Below are 21,064 nucleotides of genomic sequence, written 5' to 3'. Positions count from 1 at the left end.
TGCTGAAGATGATACAAACCTGGAGGCCCTGTGACTTTGATCCTCTCGGTCTGTCCCCAATTTACTTTTTCAAACCAATTCAGCATTCTTACAGTGACAAAAATCGTTCCAGTTTGTTTTACTCATAGACTATTAGGTCAGAAGGGACCATTATGATCATCTAGTCTGATCTCTTGCACAACTCAGGCCACAGAACTTCACCCACCCACTCCTGTAATAGGCCCCCAACCTAAGACTGAGTTATTGAAGTCCTCAAATTAGTTAAAGACTTCAAGGTACAGAGAATCCACCAGCAAGTGACCCATGCCCCATGCTTAGTTTAAGGAAGTTTCCTAGATTAAAGAGAGATGAAATTTCAGTTACATAGGGAGTTAAATCACTGCACTGCTTGTGTCCTAATCCCATAGACTGTACCGCATTGAATGTGATTTGACACACACACTGTGTCAACTCACCTATCCATTCAGAAGTGTTTTGTAAAATAAGCTGGCCCATCATTTTGTTGTGTTATGCTGTGGTCTGTAAAGGTTGTCACAAGCTTTGCGTTTCTTCTTTTTATTAGCTCCCAGGAGGGTCAAATGAACAAAGATTACAAGCACAAATAAACCTAAGGGAGAAATGAAAAACAAAATGAGTTTAAAGCTAACAAGGTCTTTGTCAGTGTTCAACATTTTTGTATCAAAACAATCCACAAACCGGACCTTGTTATTTTTGCTTCTTTTTTGTTCTGTTTTTGTTTTTGTAAATGATGTTGGAAGTGAAAGAAATGTGAATATAATGGCAGGTAATAGGAAGAATATGAAAACAGAGCTTCTGCATCAAAGAATAGTTACACTGAAATGCTACCTCAGCTAGAAATGAGCAGACATAGATTCTCTAATGCAAAGTAGACTTGGTTTTATTTCATTTTTGTGGTCAATTCCATACCTATAGTTCCCAAGGTACCAATGATAATGCTCACTGCAGAAATCACTGTAGGCTTCCCTTCCATCCTTCCAACCTCTTGCATGCATTCTCCTTCCATGGTACACAAGCAAATAGTCACTGGATTTAAGAAAAGGAAAGAAAAAGAATTCAAGATTAACTCCCATGAGGGAGATCAGAGGTGAGCAGGGACAATCCCCTGAGTTGGAAGAACACTCAGACAAATCACCTGAGCTAGAAGAGCATTCTCATCAGATCTCCAACTAGAGGGGAAGACGATGAACTCCATGTGGGCAGACCCCATGCCTGCCTGGAGCTCTTTGCAGAATCAGGTCCCAAGTGGGTACATTCTCTAACATGTTCGGCCCCCCCCCCTTTTTTTTTAATAGTCTGTACTAACAATAGTGGGATATGGCATACCTGTACTGCCTCCTTCACCAAATCCTTTACTGATTCTTGTGATAAAGCATAGTAAAAATGTAAGGGAAGGTTGGGAAAGAAAGAGGCTCCTGAGTTTGAAGCTGAACTCAATTCTGCCTTATTTGTAACAAAATAAATCCTCCTTCTTGACCATCCAGGAATCAGAGAAAATTATTTAAAACTATGAAAAGCAGCACAAGCAAAGAGCTGGTATTCACATGAGTAAAACTCAAACAGATTAGTTCACCCATCCCCATTCTCAATCAAGTTTTTGATGAGCACATAGCATACCAGATGTGTAAACCACCCTGAACCATTTCTCTGTCCTTGCCTAGCTATTTGGCAAATTAAAAAACATCTTCCTTATATTTTTAGCCCTAACAAATAGTGTGACAGGGAGAAAAATTGCAAAGAAATCATTAACAAAATTATTTTAAAATAGTAAGGAACATCTTCAGCAATAACAACTTTTCAACTCTGCTGAGCACAGTTAGGTGCATAAACTAACATTTTAAAAGTATGAGCTTGGATTCTACTCAACTCCATACTTACCAACAAAGCCTCAATTCTGAGACATCTGTCTTAACCCTTTCATGGGGAAATCATTTGCATGAATATAACCAGGTGAACAACTTACAGCAAATAATGTATAAGATGAATGTAGCTATTTTTCCTGTTCATGGATTGTTTGCAAACAGATCTGTGATTTTAAACATTTATTTGAGATTCAAAGTGTTTGACAAAAGCTTTGTGTGACCAAATCTTAAATGTTTAGGCAGCCATCCCGAAACGATTTATGCACGTGCTTAACTTGCACATGAGCAGTTCTTTTGAGTTCAGTGAGACTAATCATGTGCTTAAAGTTGAACATTTATCTATGTAACTTACAGATGCACTAGTCAGTTTCACTACAGACCCAGTCCCAAGATCATGAAGTCGAAGGGAACTGTTCTATTGACTTCAATAAGACTTGGATCATGGGGCAGTCAATGAAATTAAAAGGTGGCAAATTCAAAACTGATAAAAGAGAAGACTTTTTTACACAATACACAGCGTGTGAATCTCATTGACACAAGAAATCACTGAGGCCAGGAACTTAGCAGGATTCAAAAATTCAAAAAAATCATGTAATGGATAACAAGAATATCCAAAGTGATAGCAGTTAAAACTAACAAAAATTTTGGAAGGGATATTAAACCTCCTGCATCAGGGTTTAAACCAATGTCTATTAGATTAGATAGGTAGATTAATGTGGGGGGCAGATTTCCCATGTCTGCCTACTGTGGGGTTCTTAGACCTTCCTCTGAAACATCAGGCACTGGTCTTTATGGCTACATCTACACAGGGATTTAAAAAACCATAGCTAACCCAGGTCAGTTGACTCAGGCTTGCGGGGCTTGGGCTCCAGGGATGAAAAATCACCATGTACACTGTTGGGGTTGGGCTGGAGCACGAGATCTGGGACCTGTGATGGGGGAGGATCCGAGAGCTTGGGTTCCGGGCCTCAGCCCAAATGTATACACAGCAATTTTTAGCTCTGCATCCTGAGCCCCATAGCCCGAGTCAGTTGATCCAGGCCAGCCATGGCCATGCCTCAGGGCTTTTATCCCTGTGTAAACATAACCTATCAGAGACTATGGAGTAGATAGACCTCAGTTCGACCTTGTAGGGCATTGCCTCCATTCATAAGGTCCATGTCGTTAGTGCTTAAAGGAGCAATACCTCAATGTCCTGCCATGCTGTTGTGAGGGTGAAAGAATCTTTTAGTGTACTCTTCTCTCCTGTCTTCCCAGCACAATAGGTGTGCTAGGGTTTTGCCACTAAATACACAGAATTCTCTTATTTGAAAGTAAGCGCCTGTGTTAATGAATGGTGGTTCTGCTACATTTCATTACATGTATTTACTTTCTTACTGCAGCCTTTAAAAAGGAGTTGTGGAACAGTGGTCTGATTACACAGTACTGGAGTGCAGCAGAATAGTGATGCATTGATATTAAATGTTTCCATTTATCTTTTCAGTGTGTTTGTACTAATGATGTTCCACTTAATGATCCTTAAAATAGCCACTCTAAATGGTTCTCTTTCAAATACAAGTGCAATGCATGCAGATGAATCTGTGTAGCAATTTTAAATACAAACATCAAAACATTACAAAGTACTGAACCCACGCACACCTACTGCAATGGATTCTCAAACATGTAATTTCCTATTGGCCTTATAAAATGTAACTGGGGCATTTGAAACGTCTTATGAATTCAGATAAAACAAAGTACAGTGCATTAACTATTTAGAAATCTTAATAAAGGGGGGATCATGTAGTAGATTCTTGCAACTGGATCTGTTCCCTGTACCCACATCTCCAGTTACACCATTCAGTGTTTTATAACTGAACTATAAGAACAGCACATGAAACATAAAAAAGTACCCTGTGAGTCCCAGACTTTGTGCTGAATCGGAGCTATGTCTGATGTACCTGAGGTATTTGAGTTATGCTGTAGGTTGTTCGTATCTATTGCGTGTTTCTAGGTTTTGCAGGAATCCCTAGACTGAAGAAATAAAAATACACTACTTTGTAGGGCAGACTGTCTGGTAAAAGTGGAAACGTCTACATTAAAATATGGTTCTACCAATGGCAGCCCTGATCCTGGAGTGAGCTCCAGGCAGATAATCCTTGTGCAGAGCCCCACTGACGTTAATGACGTTAACATGTGCTCATTGCAGGATCAGACCCAGATTAAGTCTGTAAATGTTTTGCAGTTGTTATGGTGTAGTTTGTTCATTGCTAATACAAGTCTGTCCTAACCGTTTAGGCTTGTCCCAAAGCTTGGATGAATTTATGAAATAGTGGTGAGCCAGAGGGGCTCTCTGAGTACTGGCAGGGATGAACGAATCAGGCACCCCACTTTGTCTCAGAAAGGCTGTATTCAGCACTGCCACAGCATGTAGCTGTGTGAACCAGACCAGGATTTACTCCAGGCTAGATACATAGCCAAGAATGTGCTTTATTATATTAAGGCTCATCAATACATGGTACAACAATCTGGTCTGATACTCCTGACCTATGCAGTGAGAGGAAACATGCCCATGAATTCACACTTTATGTGGGTGAACCACTGGGCTATTCCTGTCAGGCACTTTCACACAAGATGAGTGAGCAGTACCGACCATCTGTCCATGGGGGCATTCTGAGGTCAAGGGAAAGGAGATGGTCCAACTCTGTCTCTGCAAAGTGATTTATGGGCTAAAACAAACAAACAAACAAAACTGTAAGAACTGACATCAAACACAGAGAATGTTTAAAGTCTCCTACAAATACCACATGAAGTCATTGCCCATGGGGTAGCTTTGTGTTCTCTAGCAACCGAGTACAGTGAGCTTATCCACCAGTCATGTTCCAAGTTTTCATGACCCTTTATATAGCCCACCTTGATTAGGAGCAGATTCCAGGCCTAATTCAGGTGCAACTTTCTCTCTGGTGCTGCCTCTTATCAGTCCTAATATAAAAGCAAAACAGGCAGCTTCCTTCCCTCTTCTGGGAAAAGTCATCCTGCTCAGCTATGCTGCAGCAGTAACAGTGCCTAGCCTTCCACCACAGGTGAGTAACTCTCAAGCCCTGTTTATAAATGGGACTGGTAGCTGTTACTGGTAGCACACCTCAACAGCAGAAATCTTCCTGATCTGCTCTTAATCCTAATTAAAGGTGCAGTAGCAGCTCTTCTAACAGGAAACACAGCTGTCCAATCCTAGTTTTGTAAAGACAAAGAAGCCCAGAGGCAAAGCTCAGTATAAAATATAAGCTACGAGGCCCTTTCTCAAACATACAGCTCATATAAACTGCTCAAAGTTACTCTGGCACAGACCCAAAAGATGACACCTGTGATGCTCCTTTTCTGAGCTGCTCTTTCACTTTTTAACGTTCTAATTTGTTCTAGAGCAGTTGGTGCCATGTAGAACAGGTTTGCTAGCCTTATACACTAGCTGACTGTGCTGTGTTATGGTGTGTGCTGTCTTTTGAACTTGGAATAGATTATTTGCTGTGTTCAGTCCTGTGTGTTCTGCCATTATCCCCAAAATAAATTCCATTAAGTTTGTCAAATAAGATTTACTATTTATGTAGACTTGTTTTTACCAGCTCATATTTCTTCCCTGTTTTGTGATCTCATCTCTTATTCATGTAGCTTGAATCTCTCCTAACACTGAAGTCAGACTTGCTGGTCTTGCCTTCCCTGATTCTTTAGACCCTCATTCTTCCTCCAGACTGAATACTTCCCCTTCTCTCTCTCTAAGTAGCTACCATTTTTAGAAATCTCTGTATTTGGAGCAGCAGCCACCCCAGCCATCTCTCAAAATTCACAGGTGATGCTTTTCCATCCAATTACCCTATCTGGATCTGGATCTGTAGTAGGAAAATTATTGTGGGTATTTGCTTGGGAGAGGAGTGGTAAGTGAACTGTTAACATGTCCACTAGTTAAAAATACGTTCTGCACTGTTAATACAGTCCCTGAGCAGGGCACCTTAACTGTTTGGGACTCTAACATCCAGTGTTTATCCTTGAGGAAAGTTTTCATTTTCTTTACATGACAGGACTAACACAAGGGGTTCCACCAGAGATTAATTTGAATTAATTTGAATTAATTAATTAGACTCTTAGAATCATAGAATCATAGAATATTAGAGTTGGAAGGGACCTCAGGAGGTCATCTAGTCCAACCCCCTGCTCAAAGCAGGACTAACCTCAGCTATATCATCCCAACCAGGGCTTTGTCAAGCCTCAGCTTAAAAACCTCTAAGGATGGAGATTCCACCACCTCCCTAGGTAACCCATTCCAATGCTTCACCACCCTCCTAGTAAAAAACTTTTTCCTAATGTCCAACCTAGACCTCCCCCTGCAACTTGAGACCGTTGCTCCTTGTTCTGTCATCTGCCACCACCGAGAACAGCCTAGCCCCATCCTCCCTGGAACCCCCTTTCAGGTAGTTAAAAGCCGCTATCAAATCCCCCTCACTCTTCTCTTTTGCAGACTAAACAAGCCCAGTTCCCTCAGCCTCTCCTCATAAGTCCTGTGCTCCAGCCCCCTAATCATTTTGGTTGCCCTCCGCTGCACTCTCTCCAAATTGTCCACATCTTTTTTGTAGTGGGGGGCCCAAAACTGGACACAGTATTCTAAATGCAGCCTCACCAATGCCGAATAGAGGGGAATAATCACTTCCCGTGACTGCTGGCAATGCCCCTCCTAATGCAGCCCAATATTCCATTAGCCTTCTTGACAACCAGGGCACACTGCTGACTCATATCCAGCTTTTTATCCACCGTTACCCCCAGGTCCTTTTCTGCAGAGCTGCTGCCCAGCTCGTCGGTCCCCAGTCTATAGCTGTGCATGGGATTCTTCCTTCCTAAGTGGAGGACTCTGCACTTGTCCTTGTTGAACCTCATTAGATTTCTTTTGGCCCAATCCTCCAGTTTGTTTAGGTCACTCTGTATCCTATCCCTACCCTCCAGGGTATCTACCACTCCCCCCAGCTTAGTGTCGTCTGCAAACTTGCTGAGGGTGCAATCTACCCCATCCTCCAGATCATTAATAAAGATGTTGAACAAAACCGGCCCCAGGACAGACCCCTGGGGAACTCCACTTGTGACCGGTTGCCAGCTAGACATGGAGCCATTGATCACTACACGTTGAGCCCTATGCTCTAGCCAGTTCTCTATCCATTTTATAGTCCATTCATCCAACCTATACTTCTTTAACTTGCTGATAAGAATACTGTGCGAGACAGTATCAAAAGCTTTGCTAAAGTCAAGGTATATCACATCCACCGCCTTCCCTACATCCACAGAGCCAGTCACCTCATCATAGAAAGCAATCAGGTTTGTCAGGCATGACTTTCCCTTGGTGAATCCGTGTTGACTCTTCCTGATCACCTTCCTCTCCTCCAAGTGCCTTAAAATGGATTCCTTAAGGACCTGCTCCATGATTTTTCCAGGGATTGAGGTGAGGCTGACCGGTCTGTAGTTCCCTGGATCCTCTTTCCTCCCTTTTTTGAAGATGGGCACTATATTTGCTTTTTTCCAGTCCTCAGGGACCTCCCTCTGTTGCCACGAGCTTTCAAAGATAATAGCCAATGGCTCTGAAATCACCTCAGCCAACTCCCTCAGCACCCTCGGGTGCATTGTATCCGGCCCCATGGACTTGTGTATGTCCAATCCTTCTAAATAGTCTTGGACCAGTTCCTTCAGCACTGTGGGATGTTGGTAATGACTGAGGCACAAACAAGGTAGAGAATAAAATAATGTACTGCATACCTCTCTGTTGAAGTTACAAATGTTTTCACAAATGCAAAGGCAACAGCTCAGATGCAAAACAGAAATATAGATTTTTGGTTCTTGGCACAAGGTGAAAATATCATTCATGCATTCACGTACATGCTGTCAGAGAAACAAAACTGCTCTTCCCAAAAATGTATTCTGGCACTCAGAACAGTCTGTAGGAAGGCAGCAAAAATAGCATCAGGGGAAATGCATGGAACAGCCGCAGCATTAGGCCACCAGAAGCTCAGTGCTATAGGGTTTTATTCTCTGGAAAATTCATTTTTGTTTTTGCTGAACACTTAAGCATGTTCTTAACCTGGATGTTTTGCATAACAAGCACAACATCTTTCTCTGTTGTGCTTAATAATTTGCACTGGCTGAAGAGCTTTGGAAGAGCCTATGAGTTAGGCACATATTGAATAGCTTGCTATGGGTATCTCACCTCTTACGTCAGACTTGTGGATTTTAAGGCCAAAAGGGACCATTCTGACAATCTAGTCTAAACCCCCTGTCATGAGTCTCCTTTATGGGCCAAGTTATGGACTTGCTTCCCTCAAGGAGGTATGAGGGGGGAAGGTGGCTGGAGATATTCTGAGGACTTTCACCAGTGCAAAGCAGACACCTGTGTTTTACCACAGTGAACATGCTGTATTATGCGGAAGCTTGCTATAAAAAAGAACAGTGTGAATTTTTCTCCATCCCAGCATCTGCTGCCACCCACGAGGAGGCAGGGTCCTGGGCACACTGCTAGCCTCATTGGCCATGAAGTCACTGGCCCCCCACAGCCTGAATATTAGGTCCACATTGTCTGGCTCCTGCACAGCTGTACTAGTTGGAGAGGCTCCCTGGACCCTCTTCCCTTCCTAAGGTATTGGGAAAGGGGAGCTGGAATTATTTAGCCCTTTATGTGGAAGTGACCAAGACTGGTCCTAAGAGTTCCTTGGGTTTTCCTGTCATTCTTTCTGTGTCCTCTCTTTGCCATCCTGTCTCTTAAGGCTTGTCTACACTTACCTTGGAGATTTGGCGGCAGTCGACCGGAGTTACACAAACTATGCAAAAAACTTGCTAACTCCCGTCGACTTCTGTGCTTCTGTTCTGCGCTCCGTCTTCAATGCACTGCGCCGACGGGAATCGCATTCCCGTCAACGCAACACTACGCCACTTGAGGAGGTGGTCTTAATACGTCGATTTCTGGATCGACTGAGCGGGTCTTCACTGACTGCTCAGTCGATCCAGATAAGTCGATCTGATGGCGGCGAATTTGCCGCCATCAGGGTAGACATAGCCTTAGTGATCCTTCTGCCTTTCAGAGGGTTGCCATGGGGGCACTGTCTCTCTAGCTGAGATGATGAGCAATCAGCCACCCCAAGATGTTTTGCTGCTGCTATTCACAGTTAGCTGGCAGTCCAACTTTGCAGCCAGCACATCTGAGCACCCTTGTCAAATCAGGGACTTTTCCTGAGGTTGCACTTGACACCGTGTCTCTCCCTGTCCCAGATCTCTCTCTATTACAAACTCTTTGCACTGCCTGAAGCAAGACCTATTTTACCATCAGATGTCTTTACTGATAGCTTTAAAAATAGATGCTCCCATCTGGTGCATGAGGGGCTGTACAGGGGTATATAATGAGAAAGGCTTAAATAACAGAATTCCGGCATGATTATAAAAAACACCCTCCAGACTAAAACCCAGAAAATAAACTGAATGCTATATGGGACAACATTATACTGCAGGTGCTACATTACAGGTGCCACGCAAAAAGAGGAGAAAAGAGAGAGGCTAGTAAAGACCATAATTTACAAAGGAAGATGTTTAACTCCTTAACTTATTAATGGGGAGAAAAGAGCAGATCAATGGACTGAATTGTAAGAACCCTCTCAACACCATTACCTATGAAATGCTTTCTTATTACCTGCCAGTTGAATGTGTTGCGTTTTAGATGGAGTTCCACTGTCTTGCAGGATAATGGTGACAAGGTGCACTTTGGGTTCTAGCCAGCTGATCCCCATGGTGAGATAAGCATGTGTATCTGCGGAGTAACAGAGAACATGCAAAATGAAAAAGAAGGACAAATATCAGAGCTGGGGTGGGGGTGGTTTTAGAGAGAGAGAGGATTTATTTTAAAGAAAGAATGCAAGTAATAAACCAGCTGTGGCTTCCATTCACATCCTCTCTTCTAACCTTACACTGAAAATATTCAGTATACTTTCCAGTGGCTGCCAGTGCCACTACTTACAGAGTAATCTCTGGTGCCATCATCATTACAAGGCATCAACACTAGTAGTGCTGTTGCTGATCAAGGGCCTATTCCCGCAAGGTGCTGTGTGTTCTAAAAGCAGGAAGCACTTTGCACCTTGCAGCACTCGGCTCTGTAAAATCCAAACCCCAAAATCTTTGTTACAAAAGCCAGCCAAGGTTGCCAAGTGACACCAGTGCAGTTGCCTGTCACATCGTTTACAAAGCCTATACACTTAAAGGGAAGGAAATGGAATTAAGGATACCATACAATTTACATCGCCCATGTAACAATACCCTGGGTAAGATGCTGGGCTGAACCTCCAAAGTGTGCAACACAGAACTCACAGCCCAGAGGGAGGGAGGCTATTGTGGCTTTGCATTCCCCTGATCCTAGGCTGCTGAGGAGGCCCCCAGTGTACTTTGGGGCTAAGTTATGGCAGCCTCCCTGGGCCACCATAGAGTCTGTAGCACTGCCTGGTTTCTCTGCAGCCCTGTGTGCTCCAACGTGCTCCTCCCGGTTCACCCCCCACTCTTGTCGAGGGTTTGCAGAGGAGTCCTTAGGAGACAGCCTTACAGCTGTCTTCCACAGACCATGCACCACGAGAATGTCCCCCATTTGGAGCCAGGATTTGTAGCACCCCTTTTTGCGCTCCAGCAATTTTACCTAGCATAAAGAGATCAGAACAACAGTGAAGATCTCACCCATAATTTTTATCAGAAATGCGTGTTATGTCACAATATAGCAACTTTAACTCTGACCCAAAATAATCCCCATTACATAAGTAACTTCAAAAAACAAATGCAACACAAAGAAGAGAGGAAATACCCATGAAGGACACACACACTGATCAATCTCAACTGCAAGGACACATATATAATGTTACCATAACAACAATATACGCTTTCCTATTAAAATATATTTACAACATTATTCTCAAGAAGCAGCAATAATAAGGACTTCCTAATATATTTGTCAGTGGACAATAAAATATTTTAACTAATATTTCCCATTAGCAATATCCCTTAAAATAAAAAAATAGCCAGATACCAAAATCAAAGTAACACAAATATTATATTAAAAATCCCTACTGACCCATCTCTCTCTATCTTAGAGTTTTATATAGCTGGGGTCTGTGCATCTTTGTAAATCAATCAAGCACCTTGTAGATCCATTTACTAGATGCGAAAGCTTTCTGTCACTTTTGAAACGTAACCAGGTTGAGTTAATTCAGAGGTTGATGACAAATCCTTTCTCTGTTACTGTAATTCCTTTTTCCGTAAGCTTCATTGACAAGTAACCATATCTGGCTTTCAAATATTGACAATTTCTTAAACACTTTACTATTCCTGCCTTGGAAAACGGCCATTTGTGTGAACCAAAGTTTAAAATGTTTGAAATTTGCTGTGTAATGTTGTCGAATGGGTTAGTTAGATGGGCACAAACATACAGGAGACAACTTGCAAAAGTTTCAACAAGGACAACAAGGAGCCATTTTAAAGTCTTTTGATCTCCAAGTGCTGACTCAGTTTAATCAGCATTTTCAGAAAATCTGCTAGTTGCCATTGAGACTTAATCGGAAGAGCTGGAATGCATGAGGATATTACTTTTTTGCAAAAGTTACAAGATCAAAATCAACATTATATTGGGACTATATTTTCAGTCTTAACTAGGGGAAAAAACCCTCCTGCTTCTCCCTGATAAAACTGCCCTTATGTGCAGAGCTGGAATGCTGGCCCCTTCCCACTCCAAAAATACAGCCCTCCATCACTGTGCTGAAGGGAGAACTCTGTTAGCAGTCAGCTATTGCTCTCAGTCTAGACTGAAACCAATCAATAGAAGGCAGCATGTTCACACACACCAAGTGCTGATCTTGCGTCTACTTGAAGCCAGTGACAAAAATTCCCATTGGCATTATTAAGGGCAGGAATTGGGTCAGTAACTCCCATTGAAATCAAAAGGAGCTGGATTGGATCCCCAAACCCATCCATAACAAACAATATAGAATCACTTGGCTTAATTAAAACTCCTCTCCTTCAAATACATCATGGGTTTTCAAGGGGTTTAGCCATGTGGAAAGTTTGAAGGGGTAGAAAAAAGCTGTTAGTGTAAGACCAAAAAAAAAGGGACAAGGCAGATTTTGAAATCAGAATAACTTTTTAGTGACCTCTAATGCAAAAGCAATTTGCCAGATGTCCTTCCCATTTTACTTCACACAAACATTCTCCTTGGCCTTCGTGTTCAATATAGGAATTCTCAGCCCAAACAAATTTCCCAAGACAAAGTTAGAGGGGGACTAAAAGAGGGCATTCTATCACTTCTCCATAATGAAGCCTATATTTACCATTCACACACCATTGATTAGGTTGATCCTCCAGTTTCTCCGAAGCATGGGGCTATTGGCAAGAGCAAAAATGAATGGGACACTGTTTTCTGCCCCATCAGGGTCAAATGCACTGATAATGATGGATTGCTTTTCCCTCTGTGGTGTGCAGAGGTGGGATTTGGAGTAGTCTCCTACTAGGAATGGAGAGTTGTCATTGACATCCAAAATGTGGATCGCTATATCAGCAGTGACCATCATTGATGGGGTACCTGCAAGAAAACCACAAAGTGAAGCAAATAAAACTGTAGTGAAATTACTTCTAAACTTGAATTACATCTGTTTACAATGTTACCTTGCCCTTCTGGAAATTTGGGACCAGATCTTCAAAAGTGTTCTGTACCCCACAGGCATCCAGCATTCTGAGCTGAACCCTGAAAACCTGAACCTTACTCTGCCTGCTCAGCTCTTTTGAAAGCTTTGGCCATAAAACTTTTACTGAGTGGCAAGGTTTGAGTAGAACCATGAAATCAGACAGTCATATAAAGGAAATGAGGCTCACAGAAAGCCTTAATAGAATACAGTTCTAAATCAGACACTATAATGCAATCATGGTATAAATTTTAGATAATATAACAGCTAGTATTTTGGAAGCTTCCTCACACTTTCAGCCTGGTCATACAGCATGAATCATTTGGTCTTGAGAATATTGAAGTAACTTGTAAGGAGGCGTATGAAAGCACATTTCCATTTCCTTATTTAGCTTTATCAGAAATCCTAGTCCTTTCTCCCTGTAGGGACTCGGTGTAGACTTCCCAGTGCCAAATTTTCAGGTGTTCTCAAACCATTTACACCTGTTGATTGCTAGCATACAAGTGAAATATTGAAATGCATTCAATTACAGCATTCAGTCTTCATGACCAGATGCTCATTTGTGCACACACATATGCATGCATTTTTGTGGCTTCACATGTAGTGGCAACAACTGAAAACATGGCCCCAGTTGTCTTCTTAGTGCATTGTTAAAATTAAAACCAACAATCTTTACTTTTTTTTTTAACTGAGGCTGCATTCAGACCAAAGTACTATCATGTGATATATTATATAGACATCACTTGTAGGACAGAGGGATAATAACGCCTCTTTTTGCTGCCTTGATACAGCCACACTCAAAGGAATACCTATAATTTTAAGCTCTTCATAAAAGGGATGTTCATAGACCAGAGAATCTAAAGAAGGGTGACAAAGATGTTCAAAGGTTAGATTAGAAGGTAAGTTTCAGCCTATGCGAGGAGGACACTCTGAGGTGAACTAACCGATATTTCTTAGAAATTGTAACGAACAACATGTATTGGCAATATTTCCCAAATATTAGATCTATAATGATGAAATCCTTGTCAGAGTTAATGGACAAAGATAAATGCAAAAACTGTCCATGTACTCTACACCCCAACCAAATATCAAAAGCCAGAATGACTCCTCATATCGCATGGTAGGTCTGGTGACCCTCAAGTTGAGTTACTAACACCTTTATCAATATAAATTAGATGAAGTCATAGTAGGTAAAAAATGATCCCTTACTAAGTAGTGACAGTGAGTGTCTGTGTTCGCACTGTGGAGGTGATTCCACTGTTGGCCTGTCAGCCAACAGAATTCAGAACACTATGTGTACGGTTACAAAAAGTACCATGAATGGACCCTCCCCCAGTAACCAGGGAACACTAAGCTCAGGAATCAGGGCGTGATCCTGGGATGCGCTGAGTTCCTTCCATAAGGTACTGAGCCACCCAACTCCTACTAGCTTCAGTGCCTTGCAGGATTGGACTTTATGAGCGCTTGTGGCTATTTATATTTTGGAATGAATCATCCTATTTGTTTCTCACTGCAATTGTCTATAAAGAAATGTGATCAGTCATCTCCTTGACCTTGCCCTTTTAAATGCATTCAGTGATTTACCATTCAAGTGGTGGTGTTGGCTTTAGGCAATATGAATGCCAAGCCTTTCATCCACTACACACTGCAGCTAGATGACTGCAGCTTCATATGACACAGAACATTTTTTGTAAATTACAATACTTGCGTTCACATATGGTTCTTTCATTTACAATGACAATAGTAAATTCTCTGTCTGGTGTCAGACACAGGTGTGAATCAGATATGCTGAAAGAGAAATGTTCTTGTCTGAATTAGTTGGGTTTTTTTTAGGTAAAATTGTTTGTGACATCATTGAAGTGTGAATCATTGCTGAGAAGCAGCTTTCGTAGGACTAAATGGCTGTTATGTAAGTGCAACTGTGCTTTGCTTAACAGCTTTGGTCTTTAAAAAACAATCTCTTCATTTTCCATCCATACAATCGGATCATGCACCTGTGTCCACTGATTGCAGTGGTGGTAGAGTTAGAAAAATCAAAATCAAGTTATGCTGTTTATGATGCTGAATGTGAATGGAATATCACTCAGCCATCCCTCTTGTTAAATACAACTGAAAGAATTTTAAGTTTAGACATTTCAGTAATGCCAGGCATATACAGTTCTTAGCGTGGAGGGGGATGGAAAGACAGACTGTTAATCAAAGCCATTCAGCACAGAAAAAGTAAATAGTTTTTCTTTAGGTATGTTGTAAAGTATTTTAAAATAATTTTCCTGACATTAAGCAATTTCCCTTAAGTTTCCCAGCTCCATAGTGGCCACTTTATTTTTAAAATTGGCAAAGAAAATACCCTGGAGGAAAAATGTGATATCTGAGGTTAGTTGGTTGGTTTGACGGTGAAACAAAATATTAGATTCTCCTCTCAACTACATTGAGTGAATCTGGTGACTTAGCAGAGTTACTCCAAATTTAAACCATGTAAAAGAGAGCAGAATTTGACTGTAACAGATCATCACAACTAGTAATCCTTGCAGTCTGTATATATATCCCAGACATGGTTGTGTAGATGATGCATAGGTCCAGGAAGTGTAACCTGCCTTTTCCAGTAGTAAATGGACCACCACTAAATCCATGAAGGAAGGGTTTTTGCAAAGGTGTGTTCTGCTGCACATTTCATATATGGGCATGACAAAACTCTCAGTTTTGGCCTCATAATGTAACCATAAGCTCAGCACTGGTTACACAAATCTTTAGTTCCAGGTCTCTAAAGTAAGCAGGAATGAAATCTTAAGCTAAAAATCTCTTTCTCCATACTGTCTGCAAAATTAGTGAAATCATGCATGGTTTCATAGACTTATGATGCTCCTGTCTTTGTAATCAGATTCTAGACAGCCTCCATGGAGAGACACAGAGCCAAACTGAGGTCTGTCTATGTCTAGAGTCAGTACAACTGTTCTGCCTCCATTTTCCAAATGTATTTGTTATACCAATGTGGACGGAATATCTTATTTAGACACATACCCACTTACCAATGTGCCACTTACAAACCCCGTATGCATCACCTCTGAGTTTAGTCCTCTGTCTCTTCCCTCTGCTTGAAAGGAAAAGAAACCTCTCTCATCCAAAACCAAACACACATTCTTACCTTTGTCCTGAGCAATAACCTGCACCATGTAAACATCCTGCACCATTTCTCTGTCCAAAGCCTGCATGACTTTAACTTCTCCAGAATGCTCGTCAATGGAAAGCCAATTCATTGAATCATTTCTTAGGGAGTAACTGCAAAGTGCAATGTGATAGAGGTAATCTGTAGTATGTTTGTTTAATATTTTATTAAATGAAATATAAGACCACCGCCCACTCTGTTTAGTTATTAACCTGTAATATCATTGCAAGTTCACAGCGAATAGAACATGCTTTATTCCTACCATTCAAATTTATGATGCTGCTATTAATTCTATAATTCACTTTACCTTTCCATTGAACAGTAAGATTCAGACTTTCGGGTAAAGTCAAAATCACGAAGGTGAGGTTAAAGGAAGAAAACTCCAATCTGCTAAATCAAAGAATCAGCTAAATCAAAAATTAAGATGGAATTGATAAAATATCTAATGAGTCTGAAATATTCAAGCCCAGAGCTTCAAAAACAGGCACTTCATTATATAAATAAATGTGAACACAACTTTATGTGAACATTCCCTTTAAGGAATTCTTAAAGGAGCATTACTTTTAAACAGGGGACAGTAGATAGAAATTCTCCTGGGGCCATATTCTCCATAGAGGGATACAGGTGATTTCCACTGAAGTCAATGAGAGGGCCTCTTATCCTGTGGAGTATGGGGCCTGTGTAGATCAATTTCAGTTGAATTTGCATGAGTAAAATCAGTTGCAGGCCTGAAGAGTGATGGACCAGTTAGGGGTGGCAGGCAGAAGAGACAGAGGTGGAGAGAAACACACACATCTGTTTTCAATCTGATGTATTGTCTGACTGGTGGATGGTGGTGGAATTTTTAGGGTCAAATCATCAGCTGCACCAACTCGAGTTCCATCCCGGCATACTGCAAGGAGGATTCCTGGAGCTGGCTACACCAACTCTATGCCAGCTGACAATTCCATAGCATTGAAAGAACCCAACACCTGCATATTCATGGACTTTGATACTCAGGATATCTGATATAGTGGAGAAAGGGGAGCTAGAGAATGAACCTGTGGGGACAATATGGATGTTAGAAAGGCCAGAGAGGAGGAGACTGCAATAGCCAGAATGGGAGATGACAAAACAATGATAGCACATTGTAGGATGCTTTTGGAATAGAGCCATGGAGCACTTTCTAAAGTTACCTCTGGCTTTCCCAGGGAAAACTGTATTTCAAATATGAGTGCAAAATGGAAATCCAGAATTTTGAAGGTCCTCAGGAATCCACTGTGTAAGATTCCCTTTCTGTTTATATTTAATAACAAACACTACTAGATCAGTGGTTAGTCCATTTTTAAAAAGATCAGATTAAAACTGTGTTCTTATTTTAATGCTGTTTGAGTACATATTTACGGGGACAAATAAGAGGTAATTTGAACTATAGACTGTGCTTTGAAGGAAATTATACACTAGCTCATTAATTCCTGCTTGTTTTCTGGCATGGTTCCAGGACATCTATAATTTACCTCCTCCATTTTAGCCAGAAACCCAGGCACATGCCTCTAAAACATGCAAGAATTTTTCATTCTGTTACCCTGAATGCTCTTTAAACAATTGCAATTTCCATTTAGGGTTTTGAATAAAAAGTGAACTGTTAATCTCCTATTTGATCCAAAAAAACAAAACCCATGATTCGTGGGCTTGTGCAGATGAGTTTAGCATTTTGAATGTATTCATCTATAAATATATTTTTCTATCTATTGTCCCCAGTTTAAAGGTAACGTTCACATGCAGGTACAGATAGTTCCTGTGCATTTGTTGATTTCACAACCTCTCCAGCATCATTAGGGAAACAAACGCCACATGTCCCAGTGAACAAAATAATCTCACAGTTAGGATATGTTATACATCTTGGCTTTTACATTTATTCAGAAAGTAAAGGATATAAATGTAATTATATTTATCAAAGAGTGGGTACTGCATATGTGATACTGACTGCATTATATTGCCTAAATAGAAGTCAGATTATGGCCTACACTGGAAAAGCTTGAATAAAGACCAGAAAAGTCTACATCTTTCAACTCAGTTTCCTACAGATCATCCCATTAAGGGGTGGATTTACTTCACTGCTACTAGCAAGAGAGGTGTGGGTGTAGACCTCAAACCCATGGGTAATGCTGTTTCTACAGGAAATTCTACAGGGAATTGAATTGGGGGAGCCATGGAGGGCTGGGATAGTTGTGTGGAGTCCTTGTGCCACCTTTCTATTCCTTGCTCCCACTCTGACTCACTTCTACCCACCTCTGCCCCTCAGGTTGTTTCACAGTACAGAATAGCCACCTGGTTAGGAAATTGCTAACACAGGGCCTGATCTATTGCCCATTGAACTCAGCAGCAATCTGTCCACCTGGATCAGGACTAAAGATGGCAATATCATTCACAAGGAAATGTCTACAAGTTTGAGTGTGGTATGTGCTGAGGAGAACAGTTTGTCTTCTGGCTCCTCACTGCCCAGCCATATTTCTTCCAGTCATGGATCTTCCAATGTATGGAAGTGGTGTTTTACCCTTCTGGCAAAAGTTTTCTCCCTTGTAGGGGAAATTCACAATGCCATCCACTTCATCCTCTATCGGGCTTTTCTGAGGGTAGGGCCTGACCCCAAATGTTGGAACATTGCCAGGATGGGGAGTGTCCTTTTGGGTTGAAATAATGTATTTCCCTCTAAAATCACACCAGCATCTCATATTATTCTTTTTGATCAATCAGCTCTCCAGGCATCATCCCCTACAGTTCCTTAGTGTGATGAATTCCTTAGTGTGACTATTCTAGTTCAACACATTGTCATTTCATGGTTACAGATTCATTTACTAAAGATGGTCATGTCCCAAATATCAAAGAATCAGGTGGTTGTCTCTAATAAAGCCTGCCCTTGGGCTAACCACCACGTAAAGACACCAGAAATGACCATGCTAAATGAACATATAATTTCAGGCTCCTCAAATGGGAATATTTCAGAGCGCTTCAAAAAAAAAAAATCATCAGTCATAAACGATGCAACATAGCACAATCTAATTAGATAAGGGAAAGTCTTACCTTAATGATGATGATGATGTGTAGAAGATATCAGGATCAGTCGCCTTAACAGTCAGTAGCACTGTTCCCAAATCTATGCTTTCTGGTATGCTGACCTCATACCTTTTCTGTGTAAGCACTGGTGCTTCATTTACATCCTTAACCAACACGTGCAATGTAGCTGTAGAGCTGGCATCCTGCTCTCTCCCAACCAGCTCTACATTGTTTCTCACCGAGACAATCAAAACATACTCCTGAACAGTCTCATAGTCAAATTCCTGTAATCACATTCATTGGATTTCTTTGTAAGTCAGACTAGTCAAAAATTTCCTGACAAATTTTTTGACAGAAAATTGGATTTTGTGACTAAATGAAGTCTTTCACTAAAAACAGCTGCTTTCTGCAGAAAATATTTTCTTTTAATTAAAAAGCTGAACACCCAAAAGCCAAAAAGTTTAAATTCAGAAATGCTGGTGCCTCATAGGGGTTGTAGTCTGTCTGCCTCATGCCCCCATACTCCTCTGTGGGCCAGGATCCTGCATCAGACTACATCTCCCAAGATGCATCAAAACTAAAGATTCCAGTGATGTTCAGCTGGCTGTGGCTCAGCAAGAAAGGAGACTGTGGTACATCAAGGGAGACGTAGTCTGGCCAAGAAGTGCAGCCTAAAACAGAGAAAGGGGATAGAAGGCACACAAACTACAACTCCCATGCGGCACTGTGGTACCATTTCTGACTAGAAATTTGTGGTTTTCAATTTTTTTGCCAAAAAGTCAAAAATATCTATGGGGAGAAACCATTTTCGAATGAGCTATTTTTGTGAGTCATTATATTTAAAGGTGAGCCATTTCAATCACTGAGTTTGAATGATTAAAAAAAAAAAAAGAATGAATGAAATAAGTGTTTCATCTGAACCCCTAATGGAGAGGTACAAAAAACAGCAACTTATATCTAAAGCCCTTTGAACTTCACTGAGCGGAAATTTGAATCGCCAGATACAAACCTATGCCTAGATATTTGTTCTGGGTTGGATCCAAAGCTAGAAGGGACATATTTTCCCAAATTTGGTTTGTCTACGAGTTAAATTTCTAGGGAACAGACTTTTTTCCATGAGAGCTTCAGATGGTGAGAATTTGAGATTTCTACCACTTGGGACAAATTCAAACCCTGGCCTAAACATAACCTTGATATTAGCTTTTCTCTCATTCTTACAGCTCAGTTCTGCATTCAGGTATCTTGACTGAGGAGCTTACCCCTCAAGGCATTTATGTTGTATTCTGTATAATAAATCTTTCTAGTCCCTTCTATAAAACTACTACAGTAATTACGGTTGTATTTTTGGACCATTACTATCAAATATGCTAGTCCATTTGTGAAAGGGTTTCCCATTTCATTATTAGTATTTGTGATTTAACATGTACACCTGCAGGTCAGCAAGCACAGCAGGAACAAACCAGAGCGATGCCCATTATACGCAATATCTCACTAAGGCTTGGGTATGGAAATCTTCTTTCTTCCTTATTTGGTCATGGCACAATTCCCCATGAGCATTCTGCCTCCTCTGTGTGTGTGGAAATCCCTCTGCTAATAAACTAACTTATTCTGTAAGCATTCCTCTCGTAAACTGAGCCTGGGGAGACTATGGCATATTGCCTTCCTCATAATGAGGGGCATGACAACATTATTGAAAGGAAGATGCAATTGTAATATGGGATCTTTTAAAAGAGCCAAAGTGCAAAAATATAACGCTGCATCTTTCATTCCAGCGAGGAACTGTGGTCTGCCAGTTAAGCACACTATTGGGAGCCCGGAGATACTAGTTCCATTCCCAGATCTGCTGTTGAGTCACTGGGGATCTTGCTCAAGTCATTTCAAATCTGTGCTTCAGCTTTCCCTGGGGGTAAAGTGGGGCTAATACATATCTACTAATGACCTGATTCTGCGCCACTGAAATCAACGTGAGCTTTGCCACTGACCTCAGTGGGCACAGGGTCAAGCCCTATGGGAGTAATTAATAATGGTTTTGAAGGGAGATCCTGGTGCTATATAAATTTAAATTATTATGCTATGTAAAATGTTTTGTTTTATTCTGCATATAAATTGCAATGGCTGTCTGACATTTTTACATGTAAATACAGAATGCTACTGCCACTACTTAGCACTGATCTAATACTTTTTGTCTTCCAAGTTTTTTGTTTTTTTACTGACACTAATGAAACTGAACAACCAGAATACAAGGTTGATAGTATTATCCCCATTTTCCAGATGGAAAACTG

General features: G+C 41.1%; 1 protein-coding gene across 1 annotated transcript in view; it reads right to left on the bottom strand.

The window, feature by feature from the left end:
* Window positions 1-479: 479 nt before the first annotated feature.
* CDH16 (cadherin 16) overlaps window positions 480-21,064 on the bottom strand; it is a 59,905-nt gene continuing 39,320 nt past the window's right edge. Inside the window, exons 13-18 of the mRNA XM_067540092.1 lie at window positions 18,810-19,066; window positions 15,726-15,859; window positions 12,244-12,483; window positions 9,565-9,681; window positions 928-1,044; window positions 480-607 (exon numbers count right to left, since the gene is read on the bottom strand). Coding sequence (XP_067396193.1) covers window positions 495-607; window positions 928-1,044; window positions 9,565-9,681; window positions 12,244-12,483; window positions 15,726-15,859; window positions 18,810-19,066 — 978 coding nt within the window. The 3' untranslated portion in view covers window positions 480-494. The remainder of the gene's footprint in view (window positions 608-927; window positions 1,045-9,564; window positions 9,682-12,243; window positions 12,484-15,725; window positions 15,860-18,809; window positions 19,067-21,064) is intronic.

This window comes from Emydura macquarii, unplaced genomic scaffold (genome assembly GCF_026122565.2).
Source record: "Emydura macquarii macquarii isolate MOO-44397 ecotype Brisbane River unplaced genomic scaffold, CSIRO-AGI_Emac_v2 contig_561, whole genome shotgun sequence".
Taxonomy (NCBI): Eukaryota; Metazoa; Chordata; order Testudines; family Chelidae; genus Emydura; species Emydura macquarii.
The sequence above is the reverse complement of the archived record's forward strand: the minus strand, read 5'-3'. Positions and strand labels throughout refer to the sequence as shown.